Below are 23,040 nucleotides of genomic sequence, written 5' to 3'. Positions count from 1 at the left end.
AGTAAACAACACGTGCCATTCGTTACTAGTACTGTACAGCACACCAGTGTGTTGGAGAGTAAACCAACGACGTTTCACCAGTAATTACGAGCATCAGGTGACAGCCAGATTTGTGGTTGTCGCCTGATGATGTTATCCGTAAAAAAACCTCTGTTATGGATAACATTGGTGGCGAAAGCGTACGTGTTATTTTTTGCTGATGTGAGTTACTATTTTTTGTCTCATTGATTTGTGAAACGGGCTTAATTCTATTTTGAAGTGTTACCCCAGGGCTTAACTTCAGGCTGAGCAATTTGGGGGCTGAGCTCCGGATTTTTTTTTCTACTATAGGGTAGGGGGGGATGACCCAATGGGGGATCTGAAATGAACTCTCGTGGTGCCGAACAAATGCCATTTTCGCCACACTTAATGTGGACGACCCACCCGTGTCTGCAGTTGTTAGTATTTGTGTAGTGACATCGGGGATGTCACTGTATGGTGCCGGTCCGAGAGGGTGATGGCACGCAATGCATTGTCATCGCGTACACCCCGTAGGCGGGTGTAGTACCAGCCCTAGCGGGGCTTGGTGTGCGCTGCGATAGCGCAGGCACCACGCATAGCGTGTAATGCGGGCTCTCACAAGGTAGGACCGTGTCAGCCCAGGGGCAGGGTTGCCTCGGGCCATGGCACTCTGGTTGACCCCGTAGACACGTGATCCGGAGTGTCCACAGAGACACACCCAGGGGGGGGGGGGGGCTAGGGGGCGATCACGTGTCCAGGGAGAGCTCTCGAGAGGGATCGGGAGAGAGCTGGAAGGCTCGAGAAGGCGGGCGGAGTCAAGGGCGAAGCAGCCCCGACCCAGGGGGATATAAGGTGGGTCCCTGAGAGGGACCGGGGTCACTGCATTCTACAAGCTGAAGCTCTACGTCCTACAAGCTGGAAGCTCTACAGGCATCATCAACACGTGGTCGGGACCCGAGAGAGGGTCAAAACCTTCGTAGCTGTAACTCCTCCATATAGGGTAGTTAGCTGGGTGGTCACCACCCTAGGCTGTATCTGGTGAAGGAGCAGTTACTCCTTTGTGTTACGTGTTGATGTTACAAATAAATGTGTTGCCTCTAAAGAACGTCTGCGACTCAGTTGGACTCACTACATTTGCATACCAGTTGCCGGGTGTTCCTATCTCAGTGGACACTCACGAGCTCCAAATGAGAATGAATTCCCTAGCCTCGGGACGCTCGCTGGCCGTGGTGAGCTGCAACCCAGAGGCTGCTGGCTCGATTTGATGTCCCAAGCGCGGCAGTTGAAACAACGGCGCAAGCTTCTTGAATCCCAGCGCCGCCGCCCACCCGGCCGCGTGTGCACACCACGGTTTATCGACCGGCAGTTCGAGCGTGTGGTGGGCTGAAGTGTGGGTATTCCCACCTCTTCCAAGACGTCTGGTCAGCGTGGCAGAGTCGACCAAGGCCCCTCTAGAGAGGGGCTCTCCAGAGCTGCCTCCAGTGGCCAGAGCGAGCATCTGTCGGGCTGCACCTCTAACGTCAGCTTGACACCCAAGCAGGTCACGGGGCTGTCGAGAGAAGTTCAATTATGGGACTCTGAAGCATTATTCATTGGCCACTTCGTCTTTCGTACGTCTGATGTAGACGCAGAACAACAACTACAATTTCACATTCAGGTGGCCAAGCCCAGATAACCGCGTCAGTAGCAGCGGAGTATATCACCGCCGTGATGTCTCATTCGTATTTGTGGATCGGGCATTGCGTTGTGATATGTTGTATGGTCTGTTCTGGATGACCACAGTCGCACACTGCTGGAGAGTTTTTAATTTTACATTTGTGCGTCAGGTATCCGCATATGCCATGATTTGTGCGGATACGATTTAGGGTGGACCGTGAGCTTCGCGGTAATGTCACCATGGCACTTGTGCCAGGTTAGGTGCACGTTGAGACTAGCACGTGTAAGTGTGGAAGGCTCTGCTGGCAGGTCACGGGACAGTTCCGAGTGTTTTGAGTTGACTGAGATGACCGGCAGATGCACCGCCAGTGCTCGCCACTGTGACCATTTTCTGCGTAATCTTAGCCACCCAGCGCTCCGCTCGTTGTGAGCGTTACGCTTAGCTTTCCCCTCCGCTGTAGATAACAAACCTAACTCATTCACACGACTAATACCCCATTCACATACTGCCATTGCACGGAACATTTTCCGGGGTCCTCCGTTTCATCTGCGCCAACACGCAACAGCCCAGACTCCCACGTGGACAGGGACCTGCATTTTCCGGAGCTCAGCCCCCGGGGCCGGACAAGGCCGTGTCTGAGCGCTGCCGCTGCGGGTGAGGTTTTCACTGGGGCAGGAGAGAGCGAGAGGACACTGTGTACACAAACGCGCAGCGGCAGGTGTTAGGAGGGGCGTGTGGCACGGCGCCTAGAAACGCGCCGATGTTTGTGTGAGTCCGTGGCCACGCGAACCCCTCGCTCTGCCCCCCCCGCCCCCCCGCGCGTCCCCTCCACCAAACCACGCGGCGGGTTCCTTCCTTGCGCGTTCACCCGGCCGCTGTTTCGCGCATTGCCGGGCGGCCACGTCCCCCACTCCTCTTCTGGTGAGTGCCGCAGCTTGTGAACAAGTGTGGGTGATGCACGCATGCCACCGCGCACCTACGTGTGTCCAGCTACACGATGATACAGCTAGCGTGGGGCCAGCAGTCGCCTACAACATCACTGCAACATCACTGAAACATCACCACAACATCACTGCAACATCACTACTACATAACTACAACATCACTGAAACATCATCACTACATCACACTACTATATCACTACAACATCACTGCGACATCACTGCAACATCACACTACTACATCACTACAACATCACTGCAACATCACTACATCACACTACTACATAACTACAACATCACTGCAACATCACACTACAACATCACTACTACATTACTACTACATAACTACAACATCACTGAAACATCACACTACTACATCACTACAACATCACTGCAACATCACACTACAACATCACACTACTACATCACACTACTACATTACTACAACATCACGATACGTCACTACGATAGCGCGCTGACACAACGCCGCCGCCGTCTCCTCCTCCATCGCTCCCGCTCGCTGTTCTTCCCAAAACGCACAGGCGAATGTCTTATCAGTAGCAGCAGCAGCGTGGTCAATTCAACGCTGGATGAATGCCTCTCTAAGCCGTTGGCTGCGATGTGGTAATCCACCTATGCACCTGCACGCGAGCTCATTTAATGGCTCCATCTCCTTGACAGGACGAGCTCTTTCGCACGCGTCACATTGGTTTGGAATGGAGGAGCGGTGGCGCAGTGGTTGTCGAGCTACGCTTGAGCAACCACGGCTAACATTAGTGGCCGAGTGATGTCCGAACGGGCCCTTGTCAACGTTAACCAAAATTCTCATTCACCAGCGGCGTGGTGACTGGCAAGGTGTGGGAGGGCCTGCATCCTGCAGGGGATTGGAATAGGGGTCTGAGAATCGTGATCTGATCATTTGAGATGCGTTGGTGAACTTCTTCGCTTCCATTCACAGCGTCGGGCGTGAACAACTTTCCGCAATAACTGATAAACACATAATCGCACTGCCTTTGCTTAATGCCATGTTCGCTACTTAGTCGACAGTAACCATAATAACCACGCCTCGCCAATCCACCGCTGGATGAAGTACGGCCTCTCGACGTCGTTTGGCCATACTTCACCGCACTGGTCAGTACCGGTTTGGTCGTGAAACAGGGGGAGGGGGACAACAACCAGGACCTGGTTCAGACACCGCCGTGGCGAGGAATTTGTTTTACAAAACTTAATTCAAGTCGCCGAGTTTCGATATCTTCGTGTGCAAATCACGGTGCCACCGTACATAAACACAGTTGCCAGTTTTACAATGACAGTGTACCTTCGTAAATACCAACAGCCCCCCTCTCCCCCTTGTCTATCCACTGCTGGATGAAGGCCGTAGTGTCAGCCATTCGGAGAGTTTGGTCATACTTCACCACGCTGACCATTGCTGACTGGTACAGCGAGTACTGTGTGTATGACTGGAGTCTGTTTAAACAGCCTGCGTGTATAATCAATAAAGCTGCTTGTTAGCCTTTCGCAATACACCCTCTACAAACACTGTAGACCCACAGCATACAGAAATGGGCAGATAGTAAAGTATGGATTTGTTTGTACACTATACCAGTACGGATTATACGACGCACTGGTCGCCCTGTACATTACAGCAAACTGTCGGTGTGCGTCTTATAATCCGGTGTGTGTGTGTGACCCAGACTTGTGTAACTTTATTGAATCCGTCTTATAATCCGTTGGGTGTATGTTTGTGTGTGTGTGACCTGGTTTGTTTAATTATAAACACCGTGCACGAGTTCAGGGTGCGTCTTACTTCCCAGAGCGTGTGTTATACACCGGAGGAGCCGGTGGGATATTGATAACAGAGTGACATCTCTTTCGGGGTAGCATGGGTAGTGCGCTCCTGCATTTAGCCGCCCTGAGAAAGTGGTGGCCATTCCATTATTTTATGGACGGTGATCAGTGCCTCCATAGGACGGGCACAGCTGTTGATTTACCAGAGTGTGGTACTGCTTGTATTGACTAGAGAGGGATGATGGTGATGATGATGACGAAGGGAGGTGATCCCAGACTGGGAGCAGAGCACTCATCTGCAATGCCACCCTGTCAGAAGGGTGATCTGTTAAACGATTTAAACTGTTTTTTTATTTTACCAGTTAGGCCGATCGAGCTATATATCTCGTTTTCAGAACCGACCTGGACACAAATGATAGCTGAACGAAGTGGCTTACCATGTGGACATTTATAGCAGCCAAATACTGTATTCTAAACGCATGTTTCCAAATCCACACGACCACAGGGAGAGAGAACATGCAAACTCCATATCTACAGGCGTCAGGGTCGGGATCGAACCCACGACCTCCTGTGTACCAGGCGAGGTAGTTAACATCTCCTAGCCACCGTGGCACCCTCAGTACCGACGCACGGAGTTGACTCTCGTTTCGAGCATTGGAGTCGCTGTTACGATCGCTCTGCCAACAACAGCCAGACAGACCGACCATCCGAGACGAGATGAATCCCGGCCTGTGAATATGGGGTTTTCGATTTTTTTTTCGGGCATTTTAATGATCCACAGCAAAAGTGAATGTTTGGTTAAGCATTCACGATTAGCCAACTTCACATAGCTTTTGGTTTTGATAAGTGCAGGCGATGCGGTTGCGATTATCAACTGAACATTGAACTCCCAACTACTGTACTGCGGTCTGTAGTCTAGCATGTACAACCCTCTTGTCAATCTGCTGCCAGATGGGGGCAGTACAGCAACATTAATTGTTGGACTGTGCTTGTATGGTCCCATGCCTATGCTCTGTTCACCAACGTGAGCAGCGTGATCCACGTTTGGTCAAACAACCCCCATGACGTCAAAGCGTGCACAGAGAGGCCTTACTCATCCAGCAGTGGATTAATTGACAAAGGGATGCACGTTACATTACAGGCTAAGGCTTGTGGGGTGCCTGTGGAATGCTGAGTGCGGAGGGGTTGGCATTGGCTTGGGCTGGAATCCTGACATTGCCTCTGTAAACTGGACAGTGGCAGGCGTAGTCTTTGTTAAACCGGCAAGCCCTGCTTGTAAAACTATTGCGGAGGCTTTTATGGTTGTGCTGTGTAGCTCTCCGAGTTGTTGTAGGGTCGTGCCGTGTGTTGTTTGCATGATGTCCGACGTTAAAAACGTACTGCACACACTTCAGCCAATATCGTGTACAGTATTACATGTGATCTGATTTATATATACAGTGAGGGAAAAAAGTATTTGATCCCCTGCTGATTTTGCACGTTTGCCCACTGACAAAAAAATTATCAGTCTATAATTTTAATGGTAGGTTTATTTGAACAGTGAGAGACAGAATAACAACAAAAACATCCAGAAAAACGCATGTCAATTTTTTTTATAAATTGATTTGCATTTTAATGAGGTAATTAAGTATTTGACCCCTCTGCAAAACATGACTTAGTACTTGGTAGCAAACCCCTTGTTGGCAATCACAGAGGTCAGACGTTTCTTGTAGTTGGCCACCAGGTTTGCACACATTTCAGGAGGGATTTTGTCCCACTCCTCTTTGCAGATCTTCTCCAAGTCATTAAGGTTTCGAGGTTGACGTTTGGCAACTCGAACCTTCAGCTCCCTCCACAGATATTCTATGGGATTAAGGGCTGGAGACTGGCTAGGCCACTCCAGGACCTTAATGTGCTTCTTCTTGAGCCACTCCTTTGTTGCCTTGGCCGTGTGTTTTTGGTCATTGTCATGCTGGAATACCCATCCATGACCCATTTTTAATGCCCTGGCTCAGGGAAGGAGGTTCTCACCCAAGATTTGACGGTACATGGCCCCGTCCATCGTCCCTTTGATGCGGTGAAGTTGTCCTCTCCCCTTAGCAGAAAAACACCCCCAAAGCATAATGTTTCCACCTCCATGTTTGACGGTGGGGATGGTGTTCTTGGGGTCATTGGCAGCATTCCTGCTCCTCCAAACACGGCGAGTTGAGTTGATGCCAAAGAGCTCCATTTTGGACTCATCGGACCACAACACTTTCACCCAGTTGTCCTCTGAATCATTCAGGTGTTCATTGTCAAACGTCAGACGGGCATGAATGTGTGCTTTCTTGAGCAGGGGGACCTTGCGGGCGCTGCAGGATTTCAGTCCTTCATAGCGTAGTGTGTTACCAACTGTTGTCTTAGTGATTATGGTCCCAGCTGCCTTGAGATCATTGACAAGATCCCTCCCGTGTAGTTCTGGGCTGGTTCCTTCAACGTTCTCATGATCATTGCAACTCCACGAGGTGAGATCTTGCATGGAGCCCCAGGCCGAGGGAGATTGACAGTTCTTTTGTGTTTCTTCCATTTGCGAATAATCTCACCAACTGTTGTCACCTTCTCACCAAGCTGCTTGGCGATGGTCTTGTAGCCCATTCCAGCCTTGTGTAGGTCCACAATCTTGTCCCTGACATCTTTGGAGAGCTCTTTGGTCTTGGCCATGGTGGAGAGTTTGGAATCTGATTGATTGATTGCTTCTGTGAACAGGTGTATTTTATATAGGTAACAAGCTAAGATTAGGAGCACTCCCTTTAAGAGTGTGCTCCTAATCTCAGCTCGTTACCTGTATAAAAGACACCTGGCAACCAGAAATCTTTCTGATTGAGAGGGGGTCAAATACTTATTTCCCTCATTAAAATGCTAATCAATTTCTAACATTTTTGACATGCGTTTTTCTGGATTTTGTTGTTGTTATTCTCTCTCACTGTTCAAATAAACCTACCATTAAAATTATAGGCTGATCATTTCTTTGTCAGTGGGCAAACGTACAAAATCAGCAGGGGATCAAATACTTTTTTCCCTCACTGTATGCATATTTTTTAAAGCTTGGACATTGAACAATGAGACTTACTCATCTGTATCATCAGCCTTAATCTATCCACTGCTGGATGGGAGCCTCCCCCAAGCTGTCATCATCCTTCACGATCATGCGATGAAATACTCCATCTAACTTTAAACCATTTTTTTTATTTTACCAGAGGCAATGCTCACTGAGCTATGTAGCTTTTTTCAGAAGCGACTTGGCCACAAATGAAAGCTCAACCAAGTGGCTTATCGCCACCTGGACATTGATAGCAGCCAAATATTATAAACGGATGTTGAGACTAAATGTGGAGATGGAAAAAAAATCCATGTGACCACGGGGAGAACATGCAAATTCTAAATACACTGACGTCAGGGTCAGAATCGAACCCACGACCCCTGCATACCAGGCGGGGTAGTTAACATCTCGCCAAACTGGCTGATCACATCACTCCATCTCTCTGAATGAGTGGCAGCCAAAGGAGGGAACGCGTCCGAAAGTATGTCCACCTGAAAGTCCGTCAACCGAGGAGTTGGAGTGATGGGATTGTCTAAGGGTGCAGGTGCTACGTGGATTTGTTACATCACAAGGCTGAGAGACGACTACATCTTGAGAAGGTGTTCATGGTAGCAGTGGATACATCCTGGCTGCTGATGATGAAGACCCCTACGACTCGAATAATGGAAACAAAATAAGTAGACGATACGCCTCCTATCCATAGTTGTCTCTCCACATAAAAATAAAAGCATTATCTTTAAATACAGGATCCCATCAGCTACACGTCCTTTGTTAGTAGTACATTTTTCAGCATTACAAGTGTAATGTGAGGATATATCCAGGTTGCTGATGGATCACACCTCGCTATGATGATTGGCTCTGCCGGTCCTGGCCCATAGCCAATGGGGGGAAGTCTAGGGGCGTGGCCCTGACGTAATGGGAAGGTGACATCTGTAAGTAGAGGATTGGATCTGCTGGCTTTAGCCACAGCCAATGGGGGGACGAGTCAGGGGCGTGGTCCCGGGAGCGTACGATGGAGTCTAGAAGATTCCATAGATGTTAACCAGGACTGGTGGAAAGGTACCACGTGACCCGGGTATTAAAAGGGGTGGAGATGGACAACACGTGGTCAGATCTGGAACGAACAGAGGGTGAGGCCACGCTGGAGCGGGGTCCAGGCTGCCACGTGGCCGCGCGTGTCTCTCTCTCTATCTATTCCTTTCACGCTGTCTGTCAGCAGCGTGAAGGAGTAAGATAGGAGTGTTGTGAATGAAAGACAAATAAAGACCGAATTCCAGAAGTCGCTTCCACGACCTTTCAACAGTAATTGTCGCTGGTGGGTGAGCTGACAGATTTGTATGTAGGCCAGGACCCCTCTCTCTTGTCGACATGGGTCCGAGCTCGACACAAAACTCTATACAAGAGGGGTCGGCCACCAAAATAACAAGAAGAGCCGCTTTCTTATAATTTGGTAAAACAAACTCAATAGCCGCAATGCGTGTGAATACAAGACAGGTTACTTAATCAATAACGTCAAACCATATTTTTTTGCAATCGCTATTTTAAGAACAGCACACGCACAATGATTTGTAAGACCGTATTTACTACAAGAATGTCAGTGTGTAACGCACGTGACGTCACTCCACGTCGACCAGCCCCCCTCATTAATAATCATGAACAGGTGACATCCTCCAAATGGACATCCCCCCCCCCCATTCATAATAATTAGTGGGTGACGTCACTCCACATGGGGGGCCAAGGGGCCTCCTCCCCCCTCCTCAGCGTCAACTTACAACCCTCATTACAAAGGCAGAATCCTCACGTCACGCGATCTCCGTAACGCTATATAGAAGTAAAAAGGACGTCATGATGAACAAGGCATTAGAACCTTTAAATGAAATAGGTCAGTGTCACCGCGCCTTTACAAATTGCACACGCATTAATGCAATGAATATCACGTCTGCTTTTCGCTTGCAAGTTTCAGATTTACTGCAATACACCCGTCCTTGGACGGGCAAAAGGCTAGTTACGATTAATTGTTGGGCTTTTTAGACGTTCATCCTTTATTTAAAATAAAATTAGGATTGGGTTTTTATTTTTTACACTTTGCAATGATGGCATTGAGAGCCACGAAGCAATCTTTAAAGAGCTGCGAGTTTGCGGCCCGTGCAATGCAGCGAATACACAACACGCGACAGCAGTGATGATGATTCATACGCAGGAGGCTTTCGCGACCAATATCATCCATAATATAGTTTGTTTTGGGTTAGATCGCGTTGGAGAGCAAAGCCATAACATTTACAATCTGATTTGCTCTCCAACACACCGGTGTGCTGTACTAGTAACGAATTGGCATGTTCTGTTTACGTGACAAACCTTACTAATTGCTGTGTCGGGTGGTGTCGGGTTTAACGACACATTTATGTATTTACGCGATCTAACCCCAAAAAAATTGTATTATGAGAGATGATGATGAGTGCCGGTGTGTGTGTGTGGGGGGATACAAAGCATCGGGAAATGAACGAGAAAGCGCACAATGATCACACTGTATGGGAAGACAAGTCTGGCTCAGGGGCCCGACTCAGAAGGAGGAGGGTATTTACTCGAGACAAACACACGCGTGCCGACAACGGCACGGCAGGACCACCACGGAGAAGCTGTTCCTGCTTCCTTGGCTGACCCGCGTCGTTGTCGCCACTTGAGACCCCCGGGCACGGCGCGGGGGCGAAACACAATCGGGGCATCCGCGTTCCGTCGGTCTTAAGGGGTGCAGTGTTCACACGCGCTCAGTTATCAACACCGGAGCTATAACCCCCCTCCCCCTTCCAAAAAAAACTCAGCACGTTCGTCTCGAGTTACGCTACAGGACTGAAACTTCATATAATCCATAGTCTCACGCATATAAAGTGTGCATAACTTTATAACTGGTTTGGACCAGGGTCGATATAATGAGTACCACTTTGTGGGGAAGTCAACAGCGGTTGCCAAATGGATATACTTGCCCCCGCCATATGAATGGGGAATTTCCACCACTGGTTCTATAAACAGGAGATGTGCACCGCCTTAGAAGAGTGGGCATGACATGGCCGGGAATCAAACTTAGGTCGTCAGGTTCATCGCGCAGTGCAAATAACCCATATCGGCTTACACGATGAGTACACACTCTGAACCGCGCAACCCGAGGCCGATACCCAGCCACGGTTAACGTCAGTGGCAACATATGTTTGGACAAGTCTCCCTCGCCACCCCCACTTTTACCAACCCACCCTGACCAGTGTGGTGAAGTATGATCAAACGGATCCCCATTGTGGGAGGACTTCAGCAGCAGATTGACAGAGGGCCGTAAATAATAATTGGATTTGGGTTTAATTTTTGATATCACTTTAAATTACAAACTTTGCGCCATTTCAACCAAGGGTGTTTTTTGCAACTGGCCACACGCCTTGAGTGGGATGAATATTTTCTAAGAGAGATATGATCTGGTTTTTACCCATCCCATCAATTTTCCAAAAGCACTGCACTTGAGTAATTGGCACTTTGTAATCATCAGTCATGTTCAAACAACTGCTCCCCAAGCCACCCCCGCCACGATCCTGAGATGCACCAATCCACCCTGCACGTGCACACCAAACGATTTCACCGCTCCATGTCCACGCTGGACGTGCTCTCGGACACTTAATTTGAGCCGAAAAAAATCTTAACTGGAAACCCAGGCGTATGTCGCACAGTCACACGATGGCGACGCTCACGCATTAGGCTTGCATGACAACTCAAGCGTGTCCCATTTGGCCATTCACATTGTGCTTCCTGCTCGTTACCCAGAGTTTCAAGCCCTTCACAGCTCGCAAAGAGCAGCAATTGAGAACCCCCTGGGTGGCGTGAGTGGGATTGGCTGTGCTCTGACCTCTGGACATTGACGCACGCTCCAGATAAGCATTTGTGATGTATCGTGCGGCTCTGCAACTCAAAGTGTATTACTGTATATCGCATCCCATGTCAACCATTCCGATGCCCTGCTGCTGTCTCGCCAACAAGGAGACCCGCAACCCCAGTGGCAAGCATACCGATATTGTACACCACCAGTCTGTACAGCACCAGTCTGCAAATGGGCATCGTCGATGGGACCTTTTTGCCAATATCAAAATGATGAGAAAATACGAATACGCTTTACCCTTTCTGCCAGCAAATAAGAACAGGGTTATTTTATTTTCATTTTCTCATCAAATGCACATCGGTCTATCAGTAGGGGACGATGTTGTTACGTGAGGTGTTATATCGTCCAGATTAAGTTATCTGAAATTAGTATGAGTATCTGCAAGTAACTTTTCATATTTAGACCGTAACGCCTCCACACAATTGCCCACTATTCTTCAAATGATGTCACGGTAACCTCTGACGTCCACTGTGAAGCAGATGATACCTTGCAGTATTTTATGGTTCGTACACCTGAAATATTAACGAGGACAGCCGATAACCTCTGCAAACAAGTGGCGAAACGTGTCGTGGGTTGTGATTGAAGTGTTGTGCGACCTTTGGAAATGTATTTGAACATTTCTGGCGTAGAACTTTCTTGTGTTAACGCCGCGTTTTGTCAGACAAACTGCCAACAGAGGAGTGGTTCCAAACCTGAGGTTCGGGGACCGCTGGTGGTCCCTAAGGCCATGGGAAGTGGTCCACAACACCGTTGGTGATACTGAGGTTTTTAGAGCAGCTTTAATAATACAAAATGTCACGAGCGCGCGGTGCTCCCGCAAACATTTTTTTTCAAGGGTTGACAGTGGCACGCAGGGCCCCTGATAGGCTGCGAGTTGCTGTGATAGAGCACAACAGTCGAGGTGATTGATTGCCGCTGCTTGTTGAGATAGCGTATGCAGTGCAGGTGTCCCTCGCTTTATGCAGGAGCTCGGTTTGTGTGATTTCGCGTACATGCAGCTCACCTATTTCTACCAAAAATTAGCTATATTATGCGGTTTGAATTAATTTTACATGCGGCTATGCGGTCGGACGTCGGACAACATGATGTCTACTGTGTGTGTACTGTGTGTGTATTGTGTGTACTGTGTGTGTAGTGTGTGTGTAGTGTGTGTGTATTGTGTATTTTGTGTGTGTGTACTGTGTGTATGTACTTGTGTGTTGTGTATACTGTGTGCGTACTGTGTGTGTATTGTGTGTACTGTGTGCGTACTGTGTGTATTGTGTGTACTGTGTGCATACTGTGTGTGTGTACTGTGTGTGTACTGTGTGTGTAGTATACGCGCTACTCGGCAGACAGCTGTCGTGTGCGGTTTCGCTTTGTGTGCGTTTTTTCCCTGACTTTATGTATCTACTGCATAAAGCGAGGGAAACCTCGATTATAATGTGTGACGATGTATGCTCGTGAATTCTCTTGTTTCTGTTCACAGAAACGCCACCAAGCAGTGCATCCTGGCCAATAGAGTACTGGACGTGCAGGGAGAACAAACTAGAGATTTCGGCAACCAGTGGCAAGAATAGCAATCTTGTGGGCTTTTGGAAATTCATCATGATTGTTGGGCTGATTACTAAATTACTATTTCACCGTACATTTACAAAGGCTTCCTTTTTCGATATGCGTGGCTGGCATTCAATGTGCAACCGTTCATTGAGGCTTTGCCTGTAGAGACAACAACGAATGGTGCATAGGGTACACGACACGCTAATATTAATAGACTGAATATTAATCCATCTAATTGCTATTGCTTCCAATGCAAGAGCTTCGATAGAATTTCTGTAGTAGTAGAGACCTCATCATTCAATATCATGTGTATTATACAGGAGATCCAAATTGAAAAACTATACATTTATCTTCTAACTTCGCTTTTAAAGAGACACAAGCAATCATGAATATCGAACAATAACAACATATTCAACTGGACGTGTCTGAATGATCTTAATTATTATTAAATATGATAAATTAAAACGAAAATACCCACTTTTCTTTTACTGAATGATCATTGTTTAAACCATGAGGTCAATACACAGGTAAGAGTGCTGATACAAAATGAGCAAAATTCAGAATCAGTACACGCCCGGTGAGGTTACACCGCTACATGTGTTTGCAAATACCGTGGACAAAGAACCACGTAGTAGTCCGCATTTTTTATAAAGTTTTAGTTGAGCCTATTACATTTCAGATATTTTTCGGATTTTCAGATTGTTCACATCGTGTCCTAATGTAGCAACATCTTAATGCTAACGATAGTGACGTCACTTGAATCCACGTTCCGTCACTTTTGGAGCACGGGAGTGACATATTAGTGACATCCCTTTGAGTTTTCGGATTAATTTGAAACAAAACAAGAACTTTCATTTCTTTAAGAGTTTGAAAATTGGGAACACATCCCGAACTCGCATTCGGAATTCCGGCCAATATGCAGCATTAAGGGGAAACGAGTGATTGGATCAGATCATCGTGCTGAGATAGAATGCAGCAACAGCAGCAGCAGCCACCATCGCAGACATTCAACCTCCTTCGTATGCAAATGACGGGCGAGCAAGACAAGCAGGGACGTGCGCGATTGGACGTGGGTACGAACGCGGCCCCTGGCGCCAAGACCTCCAACCCGTACGCCATCGACGTGGTGCGGCTGCGCAAGAAGGAGCTCTCCCGGGGCATCATCAACACCGAGCAGCTGCTCGAGTCGCTTGTGGAGCACGGCGTGCTCAGCTACGACAAGAGGATGGCGCTGTCGACGCTGCGGACACGCGAGGAGCGCAACACGCGGATGCTCGAGATGGTGGCGCGGTCCGGCGAGCGGGCATGCCGCCTCTTCTTCCATCCGTGCCTCAAGCAGGCCGAGCCCGAGCTCTACTCCACCATTCGCCGCTACGTGGGCGAGGTGTCGCGCCAGGTGGGCGACAGCCGACGCCAGCTCATCGGCTACCTGCTCGAGAGAGACAACGGCAGCCTGGAGGAGTTTGAGAATGGCGACGATCCGCCCAGCAAGGTCAAGGTGATCACCCGCAAGCCCAGGAAGATGCCGGTGGGAGACGCCCCTCCGCCCAAGGTGGAGAAGCCGGCACAGGAAACAGAGCCGCCACCGCCGCAGCCGCAGCCCGAGGTCCTGGTGGTCACCGATGAAGCGACCTTCAAGGCTGCAATCGACGGAGACCTCGCCTACTTCGAGAGGGCTTCTCTGACAAGTGGCGACATGAACAAGATGAATGAGAGGAAGGAGACCCTGCTTCATCTGGCCGCCGCACAGGGCCATGCCAGCTTAGTGGAGTTCCTGCTGAAGAAGGGAGCCAAGTTCAATATGAAGGATGTAAATGGGCGAACCGCGCTTCACGCAGCGGCTGAGAGTGGCCAAGATGCAGTGCTCCGATTGCTGCTGAGCGCCGGGGCTGATGTTTACACTCTGGATAACAAGGGGGAGAATGCTGCCGAGCTGGCCTTGAGAAACAACCACACGAGCGCCGCGAGCGTCCTTGTGGAGCACGAGAAGACGCGGCGAGACCGCAGGAAGCACCTCATCCATATGGCGGCCCTCAAGAACGAGAGCCGTGTCGTGGCCGCGCTGCTACAGTGCGGAGCCAACGTGGCCTCTCCGGATGAGAAGGACCGCACGGCGCTCTACTATGCTGTTACCGGCGGCTTCACAGAGACCGTGCAGGTCCTCCTGGCGGCCGGCGCCAAGTGCGACCATGACCTCGTCGACGTGGCATTTGACGCCAACAATGCAGGCGTGTTTGAGCTGCTGCTGCTGAGCCACGCGCTTGGGGAAATGTCGGACGAGGCCAAGACGAGGCTCCTCTTCAAGGCTGTGGAGCGAGGCTTTGACGGCACGGTGCTCGCACTGCTCAAGCAGGGCGCTGACCCCAACGTGGCGGACGCTGGGAGGTCCTCCTACACGCCGCTGCTGCTTGCGGCAGAGATGGGTCACGCGGATGTGACGCTGGTGCTGCTGGAGCAGGGCGCCCGTGTTGACGTGAGGACGTCAGACTCCAGCTCCGCCCTGCACCTGGCGAGCAGCAAAGGTCACTTATCGACGGTGCAACTGCTCCTCGGCAAGGGCCTGGCCGTTGGTGTCGCTGGCCACCTGGAGCGAACGGCCCTGCACTCCGCGGCCGCCGAGGGCCACCTCGCCGTGGTGGAGCTCCTACTGCGGGAAGGGGCCAAGGTCGGCGCGGCAGGCAGGGACGGCGCCACGCCGCTGCATCTCGCCGTCGAATCAGGCTACGTGGAGGTGGCCCGGTTGCTGGTGAAGAACGGCGCCGACCCCGGCGCAAAGGACAAAAAAGGCAAGACGCCGCTGCACTTGTCAGCGATGGGCGGCGACGTGCACCTGCTCGAGGTGCTGCTGGAGGAGAAGCGAGCCGATGTGAACGTGGCCGATGGAGAGAAGAAGACCCCTCTCCACCTGGCGGCGGGACACGGCCACGCGTCGGCTGTGTCGCTGCTGCTGGCCAGGGGAGCCAAGGCTTTCTCGCGCGATATGGACGGCAACGCCGCGCTCCACTTCGCCGCTGCCGCTGGCAGTGCGGAGACCACCGGGGTGCTCCTGGAGGCCGGCCGCGCGGGGAAGACCAACAGCAAGCGCAAGTCGGCCGCCGACGAGCGCAACACGTGGCGCAAGACGCCACTGCACATCGCGGCCGAGACGGGGCGGCCCGAGCTGGTGGAGCTGCTGCTCAAGAGCGGCGGTGCGTCGCTCAACGCCCTGGACAACTCGCGCGACACCCCCCTGCACTGCGCTGTCCGGGGGGCCCACGTGGCGGCGGCCAAACTCCTGGCCGGGTGGGCCGAGGGCCCTGAGAAGCCGAACCTGTTCGCCGCCAATGCTCTGGACAAAACGCCACTGCAGCTGGCGGAGGCAGGCGACACGGACGGTCACCGCGAGATCGCCACCCTGCTCAGGAAGAAAATGAGGATCATATAACAATGTGCACGGCACAGCTCGCGAGTTTCCTGACCCGCCGGGTTGTGAACATCAGAGCCGTGCAGGGCATGCAACTCATGAGCGCCGCGCCACAGGAGGGTTGCCACCTCATACATTTCCGGGACAAATTGTAGGAGTTAAAGGAATGTCTCCACAATACCGGAAGATGGGAGAACTGCACGTAAATGTCTTGCTGTGGTGTACAGTATGATGATGATTATTGTTATTACTACGCAACTGGCAATAAAAACAGAACTTTTAATATCCTGGAAAATCTGTAAGACTTCCCAAGACAGCTATCTCAAGGACGATTCTTGGAAAACACAGGTGACAAAACACAATCAGAATCTGTATTCATCCTGGAGGAATCCGATGAGCTATGAAGCTCTTCTGACCCGCTCCAGTAGGGTCCAGAGGCGGGCCGTCAGGGCCAGCAAGGCCTTCTCTGCTGGCTTAGAGATTGTCAGAATCAGAAAAATTTATTTTTATAATTTAATATATATTTCCATTAATGCTATATGTATTTTACAAAGTTAGTTCCCATCAGTCTATTAATGTAATTTCATTGCTACTCTCTCCCTCAGTTGCGCTGCGTCGACTACAGCTCACATAAATGAGAGCTTTTATCCAATCAGATTTTCCACATGTGCTATCTCAGCCTCTCTGGGTGAAAAATCTACCCTGAGGCCTTCAGAATGTCAAATGAATCCCCTCTGCTGTTGAAGAAAATGGGGACGATGTTGTTGTCATATTCTTTAACCAATCAGATTTCGAGGTTGCCATGTTGGGCGTATTCTTTGACACGCCGGAGCCTTCGAGCTGGCCTAGCCGCCTACGTTCGCATTTTTCGTGTGGTGTGATCGGAGGGCCAGTAAGCTGAATGAAGTAAAACTAGCTAGCACATAACGTAGCATCATTTAAAATGTATTTAAACTTTCTTTCGTGACGTTTAGATTTTTAGATGGAGTGCTTTAGATTTTTTTCTGTGGGGAAGCCTGTTGAATCCTGATTGTGTTATTTGTGTTTTACAGAATTTATGCTTGCTTGGTGGTCGTATGAGTAAATGTGACTGGTTGTTGTGAGTTTGTTCTTGTTACTTTGGTAATGACATTGATTTGGGCGATGCGATGTCTATTTGTGATGCAGCATCCTATCATACTGCGTAATAGTGGTACATCCTTGATGGTTTCAGTCACCAAATATTCATGTCTCTGCCAATTAGTGTATTGTAACTCTCATAGGTGTTGATCCTCGTGTTAAATCACTTTATTCTACTCGATAAAGGTTACCGTCACTGTGAATATGGGGTGGTTAAGTCGAATGACAATAGCCCTAGTGTCATGGTGAGGTTATTCGAAGGCTGTTTAATTGCGGGAGGATAGCACTGAAGACATGGGTGTAAAATACACGGCCCGCCACTGGTAGGGTCAGAATGTTACAACAACAAACACGCTATACATGCGACACGTTCCTTCGGAGTGGGCAGGTAGGAACTTGGTTGGACAGCGCATTCGTGCACGACAGCCAGACAAATAATCCCTGGTGGGCAGTGTGGAAGCTGTTACTACCTGTATAAGTGTAGTGTATCGTGTCGTGTATCGTGTAGTGTGTAGGTTAAACGTTGAGTTTTATAAGGGGACCACGGGGTGACCCACCCAGCCCCACCCTCCCCACCCAGCCCCACCCAACCCCACCCTCCCCACCCAGCGCCACCCTCACTCTCCCCACCCAGCCCCACCCTCACCCTCCTCACCCTCCCCATCCAGCCCCACCCTCACCCTCCCCACCCAGCCCCACCCAGCCCCACCCTCACCCTCCCCATCCAGCCCCACCCTCCCTACCCAGCCCCACTCTCACCCTCCTCCCCCACCCAGCCCCACCCTCCCCACCCAGCCCCACCCTCCCCACCCAGCCCCAGCCTCACCCTCCCCACCCACCCTCCCCACCCAGCCCTACCCTCACCTTCCCCACCCAGCCCCACCCTCATCCTCCCTCCCCACCTAGCCTCACCCTCCCACCCAGCCCCAACCCTCACCCTCCCCACGCAGCCCCACCCTCACCATCCAGCCCCACCCTCACCACCCAGCCCCACCCTCACCCCCCAGCCCCACCCTCACCCAGCTCCACCCTCCCCACCCAGCCCCACCCTCGCCCTCACCACCCAGCCCCACCTTCGCCCTCCCCACCCAGCCCCACCCTCATCCTCCCCATCCAGCTCCACCCTCACCCTCCCCACCCAGCCCCACCCTCCCCACCCAGCCCCACCCTCTCCACCCAGCCCCACCCTCACCCTCCCCACCCAGCCCCACCCTCTCCACCCAGCCCCACCCTCCCCACCCAGCCCCATCCTCACCACTCAGCCCCACCCTCTCCCTCCCCACCCAGTCCCACCCTCACCCTCCCCACCCAGCCCCACCCTCACCCTCCCAACGCAGCCCCACCCTCCCCAGCCAGCCCCACCCAGCCCCACCCTCACCCTCCCCACCCAGCCCAACCCTCCCCACCCAGCCCCACCCTCCCCACCCAGCCCCACCTTCCCCACCCAGCCCCTCTCCACCCAGCCCCACCCCTCCCACCCCCAACTGAATCACCTTAAGGCTGGGAATGTTGAAAGAAACACGAGGCAAAAAGATCTGCTTTTTTCTTTTCAAGGCTTCCATTTTATGAATGGAGCCACCCTCCCCAAGTTCCATTTTGTGAATGAAACATTGCCTGTCTCCTCATTGGCCCGAGTCGCAGCGGTGCCCCCCCCCCCACCACTAACCCCCCCCTCTACCAACCCCAACTCACCGCTCCCATTGGTCGGCGCCCCCGAGCCAATGGGAGGGCTCTGGTGGGGCGGGGCCATGCACGACAGACTGACAAATAATCCCTGGTGGGCAGTGTGGAACTATTGTTCCTACCTGTATCAAAACATATCCCATACCTGTCAACCCCTTATCAGTGCCCTACCTTATTACAGAACAATTCAGACCTTATTGGTCACTCCGTGCCATTATAAATCTCAACGTTCATCCTACAAAGTCGAATCACAAGGGCGAAACATAAACAAATAGACATGTATTTTATTTAGAAACGGCTGTATGCTGTATGAACCTGGATACTAAATTTCCCTGCACCAGAATACGGGTAAACGGTACGGGTTGATAGGTATATCCGTGTTGATTGAACTTAAAATGTGCCATGTTGGCACGTGATAGCACTCCCCTCGTCAAGTACGTGTATGTCGAACTTCTCTCCCACCGCACGTAGCCAAACACGCTAATCGGAGGTGCTGGGGGAAGGAAAACAAACTAAACACAACAAAGCGGTTCTAAAGAAACGCGTTTTCAATTTACATTGAAAAGTCACGCATGCGTTTTGTTGAAAACCGCACAATATCGAATTCACGTTTTGTTGTCAGAACGATTTCCCCCTCCTTCCCAATCATCACATACAGGGGGGAGGGGCCCGGCACGCGGGGAGGGCACGCGGGTGCCCAGTGCGCGGGTAAGGGAGGGCACGCGGGTGGAGGGGGTGGGGGCCGTGAGAGGGGTGCGCGCTTGGGGTTGGGGGGGGCCGGGTGGGGCTAAGTTGGCTGCTATAAATGTCCACGTGACGATGACGATAACGCCACTTGGTTGAGCTATCATTTGTGATGGCCAGGTCGCTTCTGAAAAAGAGCTGTCCAGCATAGCTCAGTGGGGGCCTTACCTGGTAAAATAAATACAAATGTTTAGTTTATAAGGGTTGGCTATGTGGGGTGCCCCACGGTCACTGGGGGGGGGGGGGGGTCACTCATGAAGGGGGGGGGGGGGTGACTGGGGGTGCAAAGATGGAGATGTGGGGTAGCGAGCCCGTCTCTCCGTGGAGGGTTCGTATTGTATCTTCACCACTCGTGTGGACAATGCCATTACAGCCCTTGGGTTAATCCACGTGATGGCCTTCCCACGCAGTCACCGCAGTGTCGGTCGTGCGAGACGTTTGACCATACTTCAGCAGCCTTGTCAGTGTGGGTTGAAGAGGAGAACCAGAACCCAGTCAGACAGCATTCGCTCCTCGTGTTCGCCGTGGTTGGGAATCCAACTCGGGCGACAGGGTTATGAGTGCATTGTGTTATCCGCTGCACCATCGCCGCCCTAATTTATGTGTTGGGTTAATCTATACCATATGTTTGGATTTGAGCAATATTTGTTTCTGCATGTATACATTGTTTTATGATGTCTGATGTTTTTGTGATGTTGGATTTTCGAACAATATGCGGTAAATAAAACATGCAGTACATTGTCAACAAGCAAAGGTGCGTATACAACTCGACAGCACAGGCTGCTATTGCATCGCGCTGTTTGAAAGCTTCTTTGCCAAAGTGGTGCCTGTCTGATTGCCCGTTTCAAAACAAGGAGATACAGTACTTGAATCCATTAGTCCCGAATGTTCAAAAGAGTGAATATAATTTCTGTGACGTGTGTGATTTCTGTACAGGCAGCTCTTGGACGTGCGTGCATGATGGCACCATTGACGCTGCAGTTAACAAGTTTAGAGGAAATCAGATTTGAACCCAGTATTATGTACCACAAGTTGGTGTTAATAGCCTGGATATTTTTTTATTTGGCTTACTTGTAACATGTGATGATCATAATGCATATCTACATAAAAGTGAACAAATTATTTGGCAATGCTGCATTGCGCAGTGGTGCACAATGCTGCATTGCGCAGTGGTGCACAAGCACAAATAACAATAAACTCAACACGTGATTCGTCAACCACACTGTCCTCCATTGCATATGACATGTGACACATGACGTGCTATGAAGGGCCATTGCCTGAAACGTCTCCTATTGTATAAATTTTTCCTCTCAAGGCAGTGCTGTTGACGAATGTGTTGAGTTGTTTTTGTCACGTATAAAATGTTACACATATACTGTATACTTAATTAAGCTCATCACAAAAAGGTAAATTTGTGGTCGATGGGCTTTCATGGTCAATACTTGCCATTGGCAGTTGAGCAACAAAGTACTTATTTTCGAAATGTTTTACAAAATTGAAAAATACCTTTTCCACCATACGGAAAAATCTAACAGCACCATCAAGAAATTATAACAACGAGAGCGTTAATGAGACAACAATTGAATATTACATCACAATCCCTCATAAAGACAGTTGAAGACATTGTGTGTGGTGTGGGGGGAGGGAGGGGTCTTGATTCGCGACATGGCGAACGAGGATGAAATGTTGTGAGTCACTAATAACATGTGTCCATAATCGAGGTTTTTAGGGTTAGATCGCATAAATGTCGTTAAACCCGCCACAGCCAATTAGTAAGGTTTGTCACGTAAACAGAACGTGCAAATTCATCACGAGGACAGCACACCGGTGTGTTGGAGAGCAAAGCCACAACATTTACAATCCGAGTACGACGTTTCGCCAGTAATTACAACTAGCTTCATCAGGCAACAGCCATATTTGCGGAGAAATCTCCTGTTTGGTTCCTTAAATAGAGGGGTTTAGCGACACATTTATATATTTACGCGATCGAACCCACAAAACTTGTATTATGGATGATATTGGTCGCGAAAGCCTACGTGTTAAACTATTGTGTGCATGCGCTCGTAATATCCTGTCTTCAAAACATGACTGCATCTCGACATGTACATTATGGCAGTGTTTCTCAACTCTAGCCTTCGTAACGCAACCGCGTCATCCACGAGCCTAGACCAGATGCGAGATCTCACTTGTCCGTACCACCTGACGTGACATCGTTTTAGTGGATTCGATTTCTTTACTTGGCCAGTATCAAGTGAATAATTATTCACTTTTGTTCACGACCACGAGAGTTTAGTCACCGTAGGTGGTACCGGTTTCTGTTGTGACCCATGGAATGATGTTACAGCTCTTCAAGATCACCAGGTATCATGCAGTATGTAGTGGTTAATTTGCATACAAATAGAAACGACTCCTAATCACAAAGACGTGGTCGGTTCAAAGGGGTCGACAGGAATTGGAGCTGAGAAACACCGCACAATGCCATGACCTCCACTTTCCTGCATCTGTGACAAAAATGAAATGTATTTCCTTTCGGAGAGCTTCAGTTTTGCATTTAAATTGCAACTTGTAAATTTTACTCGACACAGCAGCACAGCGATTCCATCGGAGAGTGTGTTCACCATGGATGATTCTGCACCATCCGCTTCACGGTGGATGTTGGAGGGCCTGTGCCGTCATTCGAAGACGAGCAGGCCGTCGTGCGCCAAACATCACGGTCCACATTTGAAAAAAGTAGTTTATTCGCAAATTACTTAATTGGAAACCCCATAGCAATCATCCACCCACACTGCAAGATCTTAGCAGAAGCTCCTTGAAAGAGTTGAGACTTCGGCTTTTCAGAGTAAAAAAGCGTAATAAAATATATATAACAGATTCTGGGTGCTGGGTGCGAGGTATCGATAAGAAAGTTGTGATGGGCTAGAGGCAAACTTTTTTAACCCAAACTTTTTTTTAATTTGAATATTTTTTTATTTTCTATCTACGTGACTTCACCAAAAGAACCAATAATATTTTAACCCAGTTTAATATATCTGCTTTCAAATTTAACATTGTCAATGTTAAATACTAGACTAAAATAAGCGATTTTTTTTTCTTTCTGGTGGATTCATAGGCTCTATAGATTCTAAATATCGCCTATACAATGTGTTATGACTTAATTCCCAAGGCCTAATAAAGGTGACCTATAATAATGTATTA

At 50.0% G+C, this 23,040-nt stretch overlaps 1 protein-coding gene across 3 annotated transcripts; it reads left to right on the top strand.

Annotated features, from left to right (window-relative positions):
• The first annotated feature begins 2,175 nt into the window (after nucleotides 1-2,175).
• LOC133351993 (CARD- and ANK-domain containing inflammasome adapter protein-like) lies at nucleotides 2,176-17,992 on the top strand. Of its 3 annotated transcripts, none has more exons than XM_061567667.1 (2): nucleotides 2,176-2,311; nucleotides 12,826-17,992. In XM_061567667.1, exon 2 carries the CDS (start codon nucleotides 13,867-13,869, stop codon nucleotides 16,318-16,320), a length of 2,454 nt encoding a protein of 817 aa, XP_061423651.1. In that variant the 5' UTR covers nucleotides 2,176-2,311; nucleotides 12,826-13,866; the 3' UTR covers nucleotides 16,321-17,992. The 3 variants fall into 3 exon arrangements, with proteins under 3 accessions (XP_061423651.1, XP_061423650.1, XP_061423652.1); XM_061567666.1 differs by lacking the exon at nucleotides 2,176-2,311 and adding an exon at nucleotides 2,378-2,578; XM_061567668.1 differs by lacking the exon at nucleotides 2,176-2,311 and adding an exon at nucleotides 12,302-12,329.
• The last annotated feature ends 5,048 nt before the right edge of the window (nucleotides 17,993-23,040 follow it).

Source organism: Lethenteron reissneri, chromosome 39, assembly GCF_015708825.2.
Source record: "Lethenteron reissneri isolate LAM-NWPU_2019-01 chromosome 39, ASM1570882v1, whole genome shotgun sequence".
NCBI classification, from domain to species: Eukaryota; Metazoa; Chordata; class Hyperoartia; order Petromyzontiformes; family Petromyzontidae; genus Lethenteron; species Lethenteron reissneri.
Note: the sequence above shows the minus strand (reverse complement) of the source record. Positions and strands in the feature narration are given on the sequence as shown.

Bases quoted from the DNA above. Each gene is read 5' to 3' on its own strand.
- LOC133351993 (XM_061567667.1), top strand. From the start codon at position 13,867: ATGCAGCAACAGCAGCAGCAGCCACCATCGCAGACATTCAACCTCCTT.